Source organism: Osmerus mordax, chromosome 21, assembly GCF_038355195.1.
Source record: "Osmerus mordax isolate fOsmMor3 chromosome 21, fOsmMor3.pri, whole genome shotgun sequence".
Classification (NCBI taxonomy): domain Eukaryota; kingdom Metazoa; phylum Chordata; class Actinopteri; order Osmeriformes; family Osmeridae; genus Osmerus; species Osmerus mordax.
Genome location: NC_090070.1, coordinates 9445977 through 9462471, shown reverse-complemented (window position 1 = coordinate 9462471; position 16495 = coordinate 9445977). Strand labels below are relative to the sequence as shown.

The window sequence follows — 16495 nt, the reverse complement described above, 5'->3', positions numbered from 1 at the left end:
TAGTGCGAGGTTAGAGCGGTCGGAATGTGGTGTGGTCCAACGTAGCTTTTTTTGTGACGAAAAAAGCACGCAGTTTCGCAATCCGTAGATGGGGGCAACTTTTGCTATTCAACGCCAATAAGCATTGGCCGGGTTTCCCAAATTCGTTAAGAAGCTCTTAACGCTAAGAGCTTCTTAAGAACGCTCTAGAACGCTCTTAGAACGCTCCTAAGAAGCTCTTAGCGTTAAGAGCTTCTTAACGAATCTGGGAAACCCGGCCATTGTCAGTCCGTCTTTGTGAACGATAATTTAGCTGTTCTCCATGTAATTTGCCAAACCGGCTATGACAATATATAAGGAGCATAGCCTATCTATTTATGTTATGACAACTAACTTTTTGTCTTAACTAAAGCTGTCAAAATGTCAAATATTGATGTTTCTTTTACAATTTTCAGCATTTTATCCTAATCGAAACAAATCTTTATTATTACAGCCTGTACACCTAGATATACAGCCTTAGATTTAGCAAAAGGAAGAGAGAATTGTATTATTTGAATTCTCTCGCTTTCTTTTTCTTACTCTCACTCTCTCTCTCTCTCTCTCTCTCTCTCTCTCTCTCTCTCTCTCTCTCTCTCTCTCTCTCTCTCTCTCTCTCTCTCTCTCCTCAACAGATAAAGAAGTAGAGAGCTCTGTGTTTAGGCTACTGATAATGTTAAGGGCCGGGTTTCCCAGTTTCGTTAAGAAGCTCTTAACGCCAGTGAACCTAAACCAGCATGTTTACAAACGCTGTCATAAATTGATTACACCTGTTGCTTTGACTAACATGTTTATGAGCAGCTGCACAGATCATGTATGCCACTGTGAAAACAATCTGTTAATCATTTACCAATCATTATCCCTACGCCATAGACCAGTGGGATTTCCATGGCTTTTCCATCACTTTAAACTAATTTCTTATGACGTTAAAAGTTTCAAAATCTATCAAGGCAGGTATGCCTACACTGTAGACATTAGCATACAATATGGTGTTGACATATGCAGCTAGCCTCCAAATAGGGTTAGCGCCTAAGGCCTGCATAATATTCTGTTACAAATATCCATACTTTTCCTAGAATTGTATGTAACTCCCCCAAACCACTTCCACTGCTTTTACTAAACCTCAAAATCACATTTTCTAAAATGTCTTGACTCAGCCTACATGTTTTCCATGACCTTGCTAACCCGAATCTTTAATCTTTAGAGCTGTAATGGTACGGCGTCTATAGTCACTGTCACCAAATGGTGAAAATAAGCACTAGGTATAAGAGATACGGTCAGCTAGTGAAGGTCAACTTTTGAATGTGTCGCTCCAACAGGCCACGGTGACAGGAAAACCCCTGATAAGTAAGACCCAGTCTATTGATCAGCATATTGATCATTGGTCAGAATGTCAAACTGAGCACGTTGTTGATTTCAAGCATGGACACAACCAAATCAATGAAGAGCAAATATTGAGCAGATCTACATTCTGCTTTTACTGGCCACAGTGTATACATCCATAAATAGACTAACCATGAAAAATGTTGATGGCTAGCTTGTCACACACCCGTCTCGATTTATCGCGAGAAATCACCTTTAAACTAGTTGGAGGTGTCTCTCATATAGGTCTACATAGAACAAGGCAAAACATTACGTGCAGTTGTCTGCTCTGAAATGTTCTGGTCTTCTGAACTTGCGCTTAATTATAGTAAGGAAGCGAGGTTAGTTGTGCTGCTTCACTATTACAACCCCCTTGTATAAGAATGTCATGTGTATGGCCTAGTGTTGAAATATCAGTTCAGCAAAGCAAATACGAACGTTAGAAGAGACTGCGAGTCTAATTTGCGATCCATTTTTATTATTGCAAAACACATCATCGATGACCTTTCCGAATATCTGCCTTTTCCGTTTTCAAGCAGTTGCAAAGCATTTCTCAAAAACCAAGAGCGGGGATCCACAGATTTCTAACAAACAGGCTACACCAAAGAACCTTGGAGGGGGGGGGGGGGGGGGCGTTTCTTATGCAAACATGATACAATGCACTTGCAGGAGTAGGCAACAATTTCGAACAATACAGTTGTCTTGAAACAGTCAGGTAAGATTTCAGTGTTCAAGTCTGTTTCAAATACAGCATAGCCTTTGACTTAACGCCCAACTTCCAATAATGAAAAATAGAATGATAACATGAACGATCCCTTGAATTTACTACCTGAATGTTAATAACTATCCTGTTTAAAGTATACAGTTGATTTAAATGATCCTTTGTTTACATTCTGATAGAGACTGATCTATTGAACTACCACTTTCGACAATAGGGGTCTTCAGGGACATATCTGATTGTTAGTAGGCTCACATGTATTATATTACACATTCAACTACCCCTTGGGAAATTAGCATCTCACAAGCAACCCACATTGTTTACAAAAACAGTGGAAAACAATCAAATTAATTGGATAAATTACTAAATAGCTTTGTTTTATAGTCTAACCAAAGGAACATCAGTTCACTGTCAGTCTGAACTTAACAAGAGGTCTGAGACATTTGATAACCGAGATAAGTAATCATAATAGTGGATGTACACATCTGGTTAGTTTCTCAGGAGCCATTCCCTCCTTGCACCTTGTGACAGTGCAAAGTACACATCAACTCTAAGGTCCACAAATGTCACTAGTCTTCACTGCAGTCTGACTGGGAGTCCTGTTTATTTGGCTCTCTAGATGGCATGAGGCGTCCAAGCAACATGTCTCTTAGAATCAACCATTCACCATTTTCAACATACACGCTCACACTCACACACAGCAGGCGTAACTTACAAAAAAATCTATTTAGATTTCTTTTGTAGAACAAAAAAAGCTGAACATACATATTTAAACCTTTATGAGACAAAGACTGAAAAAAGCAAATTACAGTTTACATAGTAAGTGCTTTTCACTGCGCTCCTGATACCATATGACAGCATCTAAATTAGCTATAAACGAAATCCAAAACAGCTTGAAACAAAAAAGATATGACAAAACCTCAGAATGTACCAGAATATAAGAGAAGGGTAAAGAAACCCAGTACTTCAGAACTCCAACTGGAAGCAAATACACAAGGGCTCTTCCTTTGTACAATAAAAAAAAATCAGAAAATACTCATGTTTTAAGGTTAATTTGTACATATTATTGACAAGGTTGTTTTGGGTACCCTTCTGGGCCACTTAGTTCATTATGCTGTGACATACTCCTTAAAAGTCACTGTGAGACAGTTTGTGGTGATATCTGTAATGACTATATTCCCTAGGAAAGGCTTGAAGGATGGAAAAGGCTCCTCCTTCTGTTGTGCGGGCAAAGCCAATGGCTGCTCTGCCTTCTCCTCCCCAGGAGGAGAAGACTGTGTCTCTGTGGGGACCACTTTGGTCCTTACAAAGCTGAGGTCTATGGGCTCCTCTTGGTCCATTATGTCATATTCCCGGTGGCCATTTTGGCTCTGGTGGCCATTTTGGTCCACATTGTTGCTTTGAGGAGGAGAGGACACAGTGGCACATGGGGAACTGATACTCCTTGAGCTGAAACACCTTTTAACAGCGCTCCGGTCTTCATAACCCGCCTCTGGGTCTGAAAGGGGACGTTTGAGAGCCTGAGTCCTCCTAGGCTCCGTCATGGAGACGGCTCCCTTATTCAAAGGCAAAGAAGCCAGATTAGACTTCATGGTCAGGGGCAGGGACTGATCCTCTGAAATCCCCCCTAGACCTGTGACCCCATCCTGTTGCATCACAGTACAGTCCATTTTGGATAAGTCGTCCTTCTCAACAGGACAATGTCCGTTAGATCCAGAGTGAGACGGATCGTGTAATTTCTCCTTGTTGTCTTTTGCAAATCCGTTCGTGAGACCCAGTTTCCTCACAAGCCTCATTTTCTGCAGGTGGTTTTCCATAAGATGGTCCTGAGCTTCGGCTTCCTGCTGAGCCTGGTCTCCGTTTGTCTCCATGTCCCCGTTTTTAATCCGAGCCGCCTGCGTTCCGTTCTCCATGTACTTGCTCATGACAATGACTATCCGCCCGTTTTTATTTTTGTTCTTGACAATCTTCAGCTTGCTGCTAACGCTGTTGGGTGTCGTCGCCGGCGGCGGAACGTCCTCCGGGACGGGAACCTGGACAGCGACTTGGCTCGGCTCCGTCTCCTCCCTGCTGCCGTTGAGGTCTGCCGGAAGTTTCTTCAGCTCCATGGTTATATCCTTCACTTTGCTCAGGCAGCCGGAGTCCTTGTCGCGGACCCACTTCTGCTGTAAAGCTGGGGGCAGGTTCCAGCCCCGGTTGAGGACCTCTGGAACTTTGACCTCCCTGGGTTTGGGAGGGTACTGGCCGTCATACATCTTGGGATCGGGTTGGTAATGGTGATGCTTCTTGCTGTTGAGCTGGTAGTAGAACTTCTTCTTGCCGTTGGCCTGCTGCTCTGCTTCCCTCTCCTTGCAGAGGGGCTGGTACTGGTGGTGCTTCTTGCTGTTGAGCTGGTACTGCTGACTCTGGGAGCGGAGCGTCTGGAAGGGCTCGGCCTTCTGGCGGTTGTCCTCCTCCTCCAAAGACGTCTCCTGGAGGTCTGAGAGGACACTGGATCTCCGGGCGAACGAAGGGAGCTGTGCAACAATAACAAAGCAAATGTTAAATAAAAACGTAACCGTTGACTATGAGAGACATTTTACTGGCTCATAGGTGTAGACTGTGTTTGTGCTTATTGATGGGTTTTGGCCTGTAAACATCTTCACCGTCACAGCACAAGACACTTGTTTCAAACAGTCAAACGTATAACGTTACAAACAGCATGTGATCATTAACAAGATGACTTTAACAAGTGTAATTAAGTTGGCATAGCGATGGCCTTGATGCCAGGGCTGCCAACTCAACTGAGGCCTGTTAGACAGAACGCTCACGTTTTTGAAAAACAAATCCATCGTATTTGTGAGCGGCTTCACACGTTTCCCGGAACACCCGTCTCTTTCAGCTACCCTCCCCGCCACACAGCCGAGACATCTGATGGCGTCTCCAGCGTGTGCCCGTGGCCTCAGTTCAATGGAATGTCACTGGCTGCTTTGTGCCTCCACAACTTGACTTTATCATGTGTGTAACCAACAACTCCCTCCTGAGGGGAACAAACACTGCTCTGAGGGGTTCCTCCTCCCTTTGGGTTTCTGATTGATGCCTCGATGCACTATTCATAGGTCCTCAGTCTCAGTTCTTCAGTGGTTGGAATGTGGTACACAATGACTTATGCAAGCTGGCCCCATAGATTCGGCTTGCAGGTTAATATTACGATTATTATGTGCGTTGTTTTTACAATCACGTTCTATAGTTATACTCTAAATCGTGGTAAAACTAGAGTAACATTTAAATGTTATTTATTTAAAAATAAATATCTTTGTGATACGCTACTAGTAAAGACAAAGGAATGCGCATGCTATAAGGAGTACTCCTAGTCCTGTGCTGCAGATTTGCATTTACCCATGAGACCCAAACATTGAGAAAAATCAGCTTTGAAAATTGAACTCTCACCTAACAAATGCATTATGAAATCATACATTTCATTAACGGCGTCCCGCTGAGATGATAGAAGACAAAAGTGGACTCAAAAATGAAAATATAAACATGAATTCAACACATGGGAATAGGATTGCTCTTGAGGAGAGACATAATGGTATGCACGAGATAAATCTATAGGGATGCATCTTGTGTGATGTAGTTGTGTGTTGTGCTGTGGCCGTGCTCACCTGCAGCAGGAGGTGCTTGGGTTTGGGCCCTCTTTTGCGATATCCCATCAACTGCTCTCTTTCCCTACAAAAGAGATCCAAGGAAACAAAAGGGTTGTTTACATTGTGACAACACTGAAATTCCCCTTACAGTCATAATCTTGTGATGTGTGTCCCTGGTGTGAGTAATCTTACTTTGGTATTCCCAGGTGAGACAAGAATGGGGCTGTTGCCATTACAGGCTGAATATTATTGCTGACTACAGCTTTAAGTGGCCTATGTTATACATGTCATTCTCAGAGGCAGTAACTTAATACCACAGGCAGCAGTGATGTCAAATGTCCTCCCCCTCTTGCACATCTAATTACAGTGACCAGTCAGTATATTTTCATAGTCTGGTATTCAGCGGATTTGGCTCCCTTGAGAGACACGCAATTAGCTTCAATAAAATCTCCCCCGTTTAGAGATAATGGCGAAAACAGACACCAAGCCCCCTTCAACGCTTTCTCTATAATGTGTGACCTGCCCCTTAAAAAGATGGCGCACAAACACGGGTGAGGTGAGACGCAAAGTCAGGTCTGCCAGGCACAGCACGTTCTTAAATGGTGTGTGGGTTCACGTCGTGTTGGAGGCGCTTACCCCTCTACGGGAGATGTAGTCATTACCGGCTAACGGTAGCCTATGCAGTTACAGAAATGACAAGTTCAAAAGGCACGCGTGCATCTTCAAGAACATGTCTGGAGGTTGAGACAAGGCTGGTAGCTATATGGCATCGTTCTCGACGCACGTACATTGATTTAGCTCAGATTTAAACTGGTGTCCGAGTACAAAAAAAAGGCAGGTGTATATTGTTAACAAAAAAAGATGCAGCAATTGTAGCCTGAAAGCAAGGCATCGGTTAACCGTAGATTTCCAGTAGGCTAGACCGTTTCCCTCCTCCCTCTTGACTGGGTCTGCCCGTTAAGTCAAGTGTGTGAGTCGAGCTCACCTGTTTTGGAAAGCGTCGAGAAGGCGCGGGTCTAGAATATTTTCCTCCGGTTCCCACGTGTTGTATCTACACATCCAGGAGAGAGCGAGAGAGAGCGAGAGAGATGGAGAGAGAGAGCGAGAAAGAGATTTTATTAAACATCAGACGTGGCTGTCATGTGCGGTGTTTAGTAGTATAGGTTGTGTTTCCTCTGTGCAGTGTAGCTAGGCAACTTCTAGCTCGCCAAGTCCATACTAAGTAGTCTTTAATTAAGTCCTTAATGACCTATGCGTAATAAGGTAAATAAGAGTTTACGCACGACAAAGGCAACAGCCCAGGCCTTCAAAATAGAAAGGAATAGTTTTTCGAGTTTTACTTATTAAAACTATATATATGTGCACGCTACACGTAAACATGGGAAGAAAATGCGGCAGTAATTATCTCATACATAAGTGATGGCATTTTAAGCTACATCGATCGAAGCAAACATTCACCCCTAGCGCGCGCAAACACGCACGCGCACTCCTACAACGCACACATTGATGGCTACTCTACACACACTCTCATTATTCAGTTTTACTCTCTCTCTCTTTCATACACACACACACACACACACACATATACAGACACACACTCGATACATGCTTGTGGTTTCACATTTTGAAAGCTAACTTACTTTGGAGACCATCCTCGCCACTTGACAAGGTATTCAATCCTTCCCTGCGAATGAGAGAGCATATGTTGATTCCACGATTTGGGCATAATATATATTATAGATAATAGAGGTACAACATTAAAATCCAATAAATGCGCATAGTACAACGTAGAAACAAGGGACAAGTGCCGCTAATGTGGACATTTGACAAAAACAATTTGAAGTGGTCTCAAACCTTTCTGCTCCGTTTCTTCTCGATGCTCTCCACCGCAAAGACGTGCTCTCCCGCGGCGGGTAGCTCCATTTTCGCTTTATAGCAAAAACGCTTCTTACTCAAAGGCTGTAGCGACAGTCACTCTACTGTTTTATATTGTTTTTCAACCCTAGAATTATATATGCGAGAGTTCCCTCCACTCCGTCCTTCCCTCTCTTTCCCTCTTTGCTGAGAATTCGTTGGCAGCAGGAGCGCGATACGGTTTGCACACGAGAAGGAGCTGCAGAAAACAGTTCATGCATTGATGTGACGTCAAAGAAGGAGGCGGTTTGGGGGCTGGGACAGTGTCGTGCCTCTGTCCAAGGCTGTGTAGAGGCGAAATTGAACTGCAAGAGGGTGCTATGAAAAATAATACAGTATATAATAGCCTACGTGGCTATACAGAAGAATTAAGTGTATTTGTGGGTTATTTTAGAACTAAGTCCAGGTCTAATGTTTGATCCATTCACTAACTGTCAGGTCATTTGTCCAAGCTATATCAAATTTGACCATTGTTGTCGGTATTCTTTATTTGATCAATTAGATCGCACTCAATTAGCTTTGCAGGGAAATTATACGAGCTGTAGTCCAATGCTTCATTTTATGCTGTAGTATGAGTCGCAATTTCTCTTCCATAAGTCGACATATGGTGTGATAATGAAATGGCATCTAATAGAATGACCAGAGTGAAGTATTACTTTGGCCGCTATGGTTGACAACCAATCAGTCATGCACCTCCAATTTCATCTTAAAATTGAATGATCATCACTCGTCTGTTATTGGGAATCGTTCATTGAGATGTTAGCGCAAATGCATTTCAATATAACTTGAAAGGGAATCATCTCCATAAACAACTATTTCATTCATGGTCGTTGCACTTCTAGCCCATACACCATCGTGTTGTACTCATTTTCAGGACCAATTCTACGTTCTCTGAAATGTTCTCTTACAAAGGCATATATGGAGTTATGGTTAAGAGCTGCACAGGGCTTTATGTGGATCTTCACATCTCACCAGTGGCCCGCGGTTGTGTGACGGATATGTAGGTCACGTCGTCAGTTGTTTTTAAAACCCGTTGGCATTTCTTCCAGCGCGTTTATATTCCGCCATCCAAATTCTGACGGGTACCAGCCGTCCATCTTACCACTTGGCAAGAGATGCATACCTCTGGCTAATATAATATACCGCCCAGATAGATGTGTTGCCTGTGCGCATCGAACAGCACGATGTCCAATGCCGCTGATGTCTTATGTCAAAATATGGATAGGTTTGAAAACATGGAAAGGTTGGATATGCTTATAATTTTCGAGCACACTTGCACTGAAGCAGGTACGCGGGTGCACATATACATATACGCACTCGCGCGCACACACACACACGCACACACACACGCACACGGCCATACAAGGCTATGTAGCTTAAAATATTCAAATATATAGGACATTTTAATTCATTGAAGTCATAGGCAACCGCGTTTCCACATGCAAAATGTGTGTTTAATTCGTTTTATCGCGTTAGCTATATAAAAGGTAAACGCGTCGTTAGACGTTAGGCGTTTCTTAATAAAATTCAGCAGTCGAAGGGTTAAAGGAGCACAGTTCATGCAGGCGGCAATCCTCAGCCTATTGCAGACAAGCACGACTGCCTTTCCTTATAAGGCAATAAGCACAAAACGGCAGCGAAATGTCAAATGAACCCAGTTAACGACTACCCGAATCACACTCTTGTATTTGCGCTCAAAATCACTTCCATATGCACGCTGGCTATCAAAACACCAATTATTTTTTGAATGGTTCGAGGGAAAGACCTCGAAGGAGCAAACGTCTGCTGCCATTTTCCTATCTTGGTGGAAAGCATTCAGTCGCAGAGAAGCTGTATCATTAATGCAAAAGACCACCACTACCCCTTGCATGAAACGTTTAAAATTAAGAGGCATGGCCCTGATATCAAAGACAACAAGTCTTAACCATTTTGCGGGCAAGTAACGGGCTTAACGAAATGTTTACAACGTTCAATGACACCACAATGACACCTGACGCAGATGCACAAATGAGTTTTCGATAATTTACCTTTTGAGTTCTATACATTATTGGCCTTCTGTGTTTGCTTTCAATGTGTCAATAAGACCAACACAAGGTTAACCTATGTTGTTGTCACTAGGAGAACATGAACACCATCCATTATTCACCGACAATTTTGACTTCGACCTGTCTCCAACTTGCGCTAGGCACGTGTTCCAAGGTTTGAGGGAATGTGACACACGTGCATGCACACTAATAAGTTACCTTGTGAAAAAATCCATCCAAACTATAAAATAGACCATAGACCTAGTGTCGAAAGGAAATTGAAAGGCTTGTGTGTCACTAAAAACTATCCATTTAGGAGAGATGAGATTTCTTATTTTACAGATGACAATAATAATGGCGATCCTAATCAATATTGCAATTGAGGGGAAACATATTCGATCTGAAAAACTACTTAGACACGGGGTCTGACGATTCCTATCAATGAAACAACGAATGACTTCTGAACACTATCAGTGAGGATAATTCAAAACTTTGACCGACTCTATGTAGGTCCAAAGCCTTCTGTGAAGATCATAAAAAAGTGTTTTGGGAAGTTAGTTGACGTTATTGACATATTTGATGGGACTCAGTTCGTTTTATTTGGTTAGAAGCAAATAGATGTTTCCTAAAGCTGGTTACATTGACTGTTCATTTTTATTGGATAATCTGTTGTGAATGAACCAAAACCCATCTTAAAAACCCAGGCAATGCTTGTCAATTCATAGACACTGTTGCCATGGTCATTTCGACGAACATCCAGGCTGTTTAAATTATTTGAGATGACTTGAACTCGATAGCCTTCAGTTTCCTTTTCAAGTGAATCCTCTCGAGCGCGTCGAGCTCAGTTGCAAGACTCTTCTTGGAAACAGAAGGGATGAACACGTACCTTTAGCTGTAAAAGCCGACATGCTGAGCTCCTTTTGGAGTGAAATAAAAGTTAAAGGGAGTCAGGTGGCTGAGCGGTGAGGGAAGCGGGCTAGTAATCAGAAGGTTGCCAGTTTGATTCCCGGCCGTGAAAATTGACATTGTGTCCTTGGGCAAGGCACTTCACCCTATTTGCCTCGGGGAGAATGTCTCTGTACTTACTGTAAGTCGCTCTGGATAAGAGCGTCTGCTAAATGACTAAATGTAAATGTAATAAACAGGAATAGATGTTGCACAGACTTGGTTCTTTGTCATGCTAAGGTTAGAAATCAAGGGATTCTTTATAGAAGAATCTTTCTAGATTTTTTCAATGTAGAAATAGCATTTATAAAAGTTTATGCAAACTAAAGTAATCCATTAAATTAAGTGCCTTTATTCATTCATACAAACACGCTATCCTTTGCTGTAAGGAATTACTTAATAGATGTAAAACATTTACATGATTCCTTAGGTCATACATGGACTTTATGGTGCCTAAATCTGTGTAAAAAAAAAACTTTGCAACAACTCAACTGTTACACTGTAATAGAAAACCTGAAGCGATATAGCATTTTTCTCAAAAAGTCAACAACTTGTATACTGGGTAAAGATACAAATTTACAATGGAAATGTTTGAAGATATGGTAAGGTCAATGACTTAGCATGGGCTTTTGAAAAATAATGGCCAGTCCATTATGTCTCCAGGGAGAGGGCTATGAGCGTGAGAGAAGGTGAATTATGCTAAGCGACAGGACAGAGAAAAGACATGAATGGTCAGTGATGGTAATTATGACCCCCCCCCCCCCCCCCCCCCCCTGAATACTGTTTGGGAGGTGGGGGGCACAGATGGGGAGGCAGGTGCACTTAGGCTCAAGGATTTTGAAGAAGGACCATTTTTGCCTGTACGATGCAGGCTAGTCTGGTGGGAATGTAGAGTATTGAGAGCAGAGAGAAGGAGCCAGTGGACCTAACAATGCGTCAAGGTGACAACATTGAGCCTTTATGTCAGCAGGGACATCTGAGCAAGGTGACATTTGCACAGAGGGGAAGCAATGTCACTTGGCTTACGTCAGAAAAAGACAAATGGAAAGATCAAATGACAGAAAAGATCAAGTGACCCACAAGACAGTCTTTCAAAAGGAAGGAGGAACCATTTCCATGATAGTTAATGGAACAGAATGCATGGGACACAAAAAATGAGGAACATGTCACAATATGCTCGACAGTAAGATAACAATGACTAATGGATAACATGAATGCTATTCAGACAGGCACACCTAAATATACAGTCATACCTGGTGTGCTGGGTGAGGACAAGTAAATTATAGCCAATTAAACTAGTTAATTAGGTATAAGTAGGATTTATAAAGGTGACTAGGGCCCAGGTCTAGGTCTCTGGAGAAATGTGATCAGGAAGATTAGAAAAAAAGAACAAGGCTTGGCCGTAAAGTAGGAAAACGACATACAACAAATCAGCTTTTGCTTGAGAGTGGTTAGATAAATATTGTCCTGAAAGAAAGTAATATCAAACATTTCTCTTCAAATTGTCAGTGGTTTAACCAAGTCAAGGTATTCAGACAACACAACACACAAGTCATCACCACACAAAACAATAAAGAGAAGAGAAACGTGTAAATCAAGTTGGGAGTATGAGGATATTCGAAACTATAAAAGAGTACTAAAGGGAATGATCAGGTGTGACTCATGGTGGCTTCTCTCAAAGGAAGGCGGTTTCCTGTTTGATAACATCAACTACCTTTCCAGCAGTCACGATGCAAGACCTTTATGTCGGTGCACGCACGTGAGAGAGATAGAGAGAGAGAGAGAGAGAGAAAGAGAGAGGAGAGAGAGAGTAGGAGAGAGAGATCCCAAAATGCCCTCCTCTGCCATCACGATGACTCAACGGTCTCTCTGGGAGAAGTCTGCGTGATTGGTTGGATGTGTGCGTGAGCGAGACGTCAAAGGCAGGTAACACTCATGGTTACTGAACAATGACGGTGGGGCCCGGTGACTCAGTGAAACATCAATGTTTATTTTCTGATCCTCCTCCTCTCCCTCCACTTGTGCTGGCTCTGACGCACTCTCTCTCTCTCATTTTTTTTTGTTGCCTCAAAAGATAATCCGAGTTAATCAATCTGAATATTGAATTCACCACCCACTTTATGACACTCATGCCCTTTGTGGCATTTGAATGGTACCAGATGCTTCCACTGACACAAGTACAAACACACGAAATGGGCCTCAGTGACAACCGTTTGTTATATAAAAAAAAAGACAATACAACCTCCCCTTCCCCCCCTCCACTCCGATTGGCCCGTCCACTATTTTTCACCCATTGACTCCTGGGAGATGTAGTTCCGGTTGGTTGGCAGGCGTGGCGGTTCTCCATAATGGCGCGACTCGGCGGTCTTTGTTTGGGAGGGCATCTCCATCTCCTGCCAATGTTAACCAGTCTAATCACCCCCCCCCGGCAGAGAGGATGCTAGACGGCATGTGTGACGGCGGTGGGAGTCTGGACGAGACCCAGAGAGAAGGGTGATGGAGAGGCCAGACTGGGGGTGGAGAGGCTGGCCAGCCTGCACGGATGGTCCCAGGCAAGCAGCCGGAGCAGGCTAACGGTTAGATTAGACAGGTGAACACACCAGACAAGAGAGGGACAGTGGGGTTGGGTCAGGAGGGGAGAGATGGTGGGAGAGATGAGGGGATGGATTCTTCGGTTTGAGAGCTGGTAAATCAACAACAACAAAAAAAACGAGCTCCATCCATCTGGGCAAGAACAGCCTCGATGACGGACAAGCCACATAACCCCTTAAGGTGATTTATCCCTGTGTGGTATTAACCTCAAAATCTCTCACGGAAGTCAAGTCGGTAAATTCCATAACCTGCCTCGCCAGCTGTCAGCCTCATAGCTCGAAAACCCAGAAGCAGTTTGCCCCCAAGAAGTGAGCAGACGATATATAAAATAACGTATACCAGTAATACCCGGTTTGTGCGGCGGAATGGACTGTTTCTCTGTCGGAAGCGGCAGTTAAACAGCTGGATGTCGGTGCTTCAGCGGAGCACTGACACTCCATCCTGGAGCCTAGACTGACGAGACTTTCCCGGAGATCCTCGACGCCCTCAAGGCCGGCTGTCTCCGGGTGGATGCGTCTTCGTGACAGAGAGACAGGATGGGGGGATGGGGGGTCTGACTGTGTGGGCCACACATGATGTGCGTGTACGTCAAACATATGTAACGTGTTCGATGTGTACGTATGAGTGTCTGTTGTGTGTGAATCCGTATGTGTGTGAGTGTCATTTTTGGGAGTCTTTGTATTGGTGTGTTTTGTAAATGCATGTTGTTGTGTAGATCTGTGTACATTAGTGGGTTTGTACTGTATGTGTGTGTTGAAGTTGACATTATGTATTGGCGTGTGTGCCAGGGGCATAGCCAGAATGTATGTCCCATATTAAAATTAGGATGCATTTTGATGTACTATTACATATTATTACGACTACTACTAATTCCTGATTTTTTTATTGCAAGCAATCAGAAATGGAGGGGGGCTGAACATGTAAACGAGGGGGCCTTGCCCCCCCAGGCCTCCTCCTGGCTATGCTTGTGTGTGCATGTATGTACGCGTATGTGTATTTATGTATGGGTGAGTGTGTGTGTTGGGATGGAAACTACGCATTTGCATATGTGTGTGTGTGTGTGTGTGTGAGAGTTGGGGTGTGTACGTGTGAGTGTGTAAATGTTAAGAAAGGCCTGTGGCCATCCCAACAGAGCTCTGTGGGAGATGATTAGGCCAGTATCATCACCTCAGCTAGGCTGTGCTGTGCAGAGGGCCTGGGCCGGCATGCCTGGGAAGGGTGTTCATCCAACACTGTGATTAGCTACCAGCTTAGCCACACACTGCTTCCATTTTCCCAGGGAAATCTCACCCGAGATGCCAAGAGGAATGACCTGAGGCTGATTACAAAATGAAATGATATTACTTTATTGTGAACGGGGGGGAGCAAAATAGGGGAAGCTAGCCATCTAGCTAGAAACAGCTGGAAACAATATTGAATATTCAGTTGAGTAAATTACAAGCTGTCCCTCTTTGAAAATGATATATGATATCAAATAATTTATTCAATGTTTCAGATTCAATGTTTTAGATATCTTTAAGCGATATTACATTGCAATATCAAATGGTAATTTCAAAATGAATAGCTTGGATCTCAATGAAGCAAAAACTTAAAAGAAAAATAAACCTAAAGTTGAAGAACTATGGATGGCATCCTACCTACTGAACACATAAAAATACACATCTATTAGTTTTGCTCTACGAAGCCGTAAAAATAAATGAAAAAGAGAGAGAAAATGATGGTGATGTGATGACATGTTTCATGTCTGCCGTGTTGTTCTCTGGTGAATGTTGTGGCGGTGCTTTAGACTGGTGAGAGCGCAGAGCTGAGGAGGATGAATGGTGGTAAGGGGACTGTGTTTTCTGGCTCATTGCTCTGAAATGGCTCTGCAAGCGTCATTGTCACTGAGGCTGCGTTGGGGAGGCTCCCTCTCTCTTCTTCCTCTCTCTCTCTCTCTCTCTCTCTCTCTCTCTCTCTCTCTCTCTCTCTCTCTCTCTCTCTCTCTCTCTCTCATTCTCTCTCATTCTCTCTCTCATTCTCTCTCTCTCTCTCTTTCGTTCTCTCTGTCTCTCTGTCTCTCTCTCGTTTTCTTCCCCTCTCTCTCTCTCTCTCTCTCTCTCTCTCTCTCTCTCTCTCTCTCATTCTCTCTCTCATTCTCTCTCTCATTCTCTCTCTCTCTCTCTCTCTCTCTCTCTCTCTCTCTCTCTCTCTCTCTCTCTCGTTCTCTCTCTCTTCCTCTCTCTCAGCCCTCTTTACCGAGCAGGGAGCCCCCACGTCACTGCTTCCCCGGGAGCTGGAGTGGGGGATGGGAAAGAGGGAGAGAGAGAGGGAGAGGGAGGAGGAGGGGGGGGGTCGACAGACAGGCTGCCAGGCTTGTGTGGGGAGGCAGCGGAATTCTGCAGGTTGCCACGGTGAGCCAGTCGATAGCATATTGAGCACTTGGCTGCCGCAGCCTGGTGGAGTGGGAGAGGAGAAGAAGAAGAAGAACACTTAGTCTGCCCTTCACTTGGTGTGTGAACACAGCATGTGTGTGTGTATGTGTGTGTGTGATAGAAAGTGTGTGTCTGTGTGTGTGACAGCACACATCATGCGTACAAATCCACGCTGTTACACAGAGCACACATAAGCAAACAGACATGAATGTGAGTGAGTTGGCAGAGATGTGAAAACACAAACATACAAGCATACGCACACACACACCACACACACACCACCACACACACACACACCGCAGCACACCGCTCCAAATCCATTATTCTCCCCACTGCAGATAGGAACCAGACCACATCAGACGTGCTATATGTTGGATTAATGCACCGCACAATGGAAACTTATAGGCACATATGATACGCCTCCTTTCCTGGAACTTCTGGTTCTCTTTAACTACGTGTGTGTGTGTGTGTGCGCGCACGCATGTGTGTGTGCGTGCGTGCGTATATGTGGGTGTGCATTTGTGAGAATAATATCTGTATATGGTGTGTATCTGTGTGTTTCTTTGAATTCTAAGTACATGTGAGTGTGTGTGTGATAACATGCGGGTCTATATTCCTGTGTGCTTGTGTTTGCATGTGCATCTGTGTCGTTTAGTATGTGTGTAACAGGGAGAGAGGAGATATAGAGAGAGGGATAAAGTGTCCACGTTTTTTGTGAGCGCGTGTGAGTGTGTCAGTGAACCCCTCTTCTGTCATGCAAATGGTGAGCTCCCGGTCTGTGTTGAGGGAACAAGGCCATTGATTGGAGTACCTTGCGCCGCTGCGCGCGCCACTCCTGTGTGTCCTGTGGGGGAGAAAATTTGCCTATTTTGATTGAATTTTAATTTT

The 16495-nt window shown here is 43.8% G+C and overlaps 1 protein-coding gene across 1 annotated transcript; it reads right to left on the bottom strand.

The window, feature by feature from the left end:
• Nucleotides 1-1847: 1847 nt before the first annotated feature.
• Nucleotides 1848-7819, bottom strand: LOC136965237 (E3 SUMO-protein ligase CBX4-like). Its single transcript, XM_067259306.1, has 5 exons — nt 7576-7819; nt 7362-7405; nt 6707-6772; nt 5740-5803; nt 1848-4611 (listed from the first exon to the last, which is right to left on the bottom strand). The coding sequence occupies exons 1-5, from the start codon at nt 7642-7644 to the stop codon at nt 3205-3207; spliced, it is 1650 nt and encodes a 549-aa protein (XP_067115407.1). The 5' UTR covers nt 7645-7819; the 3' UTR covers nt 1848-3204.
• Between the last annotated feature and the right edge of the window lie 8676 nt (nt 7820-16495).

Coding starts and splice junctions, on each gene's coding strand:
- LOC136965237 (XM_067259306.1), bottom strand. CDS start 7,644: ATGGAGCTACCCGCCGCGGGAGAGCACGTCTTTGCGGTGGAGAGCATC. Junction 7,406..7,575: donor AGAAGAAACGGAGCAGAAAG/GTTTGAGACCAC, acceptor TCTCATTCGCAG/GGAAGGATTGAATACCTTGT. Junction 5,804..6,706: donor CTCGACGCTTTCCAAAACAG/GTGAGCTCGACT, acceptor TCTCTTTTGTAG/GGAAAGAGAGCAGTTGATGG.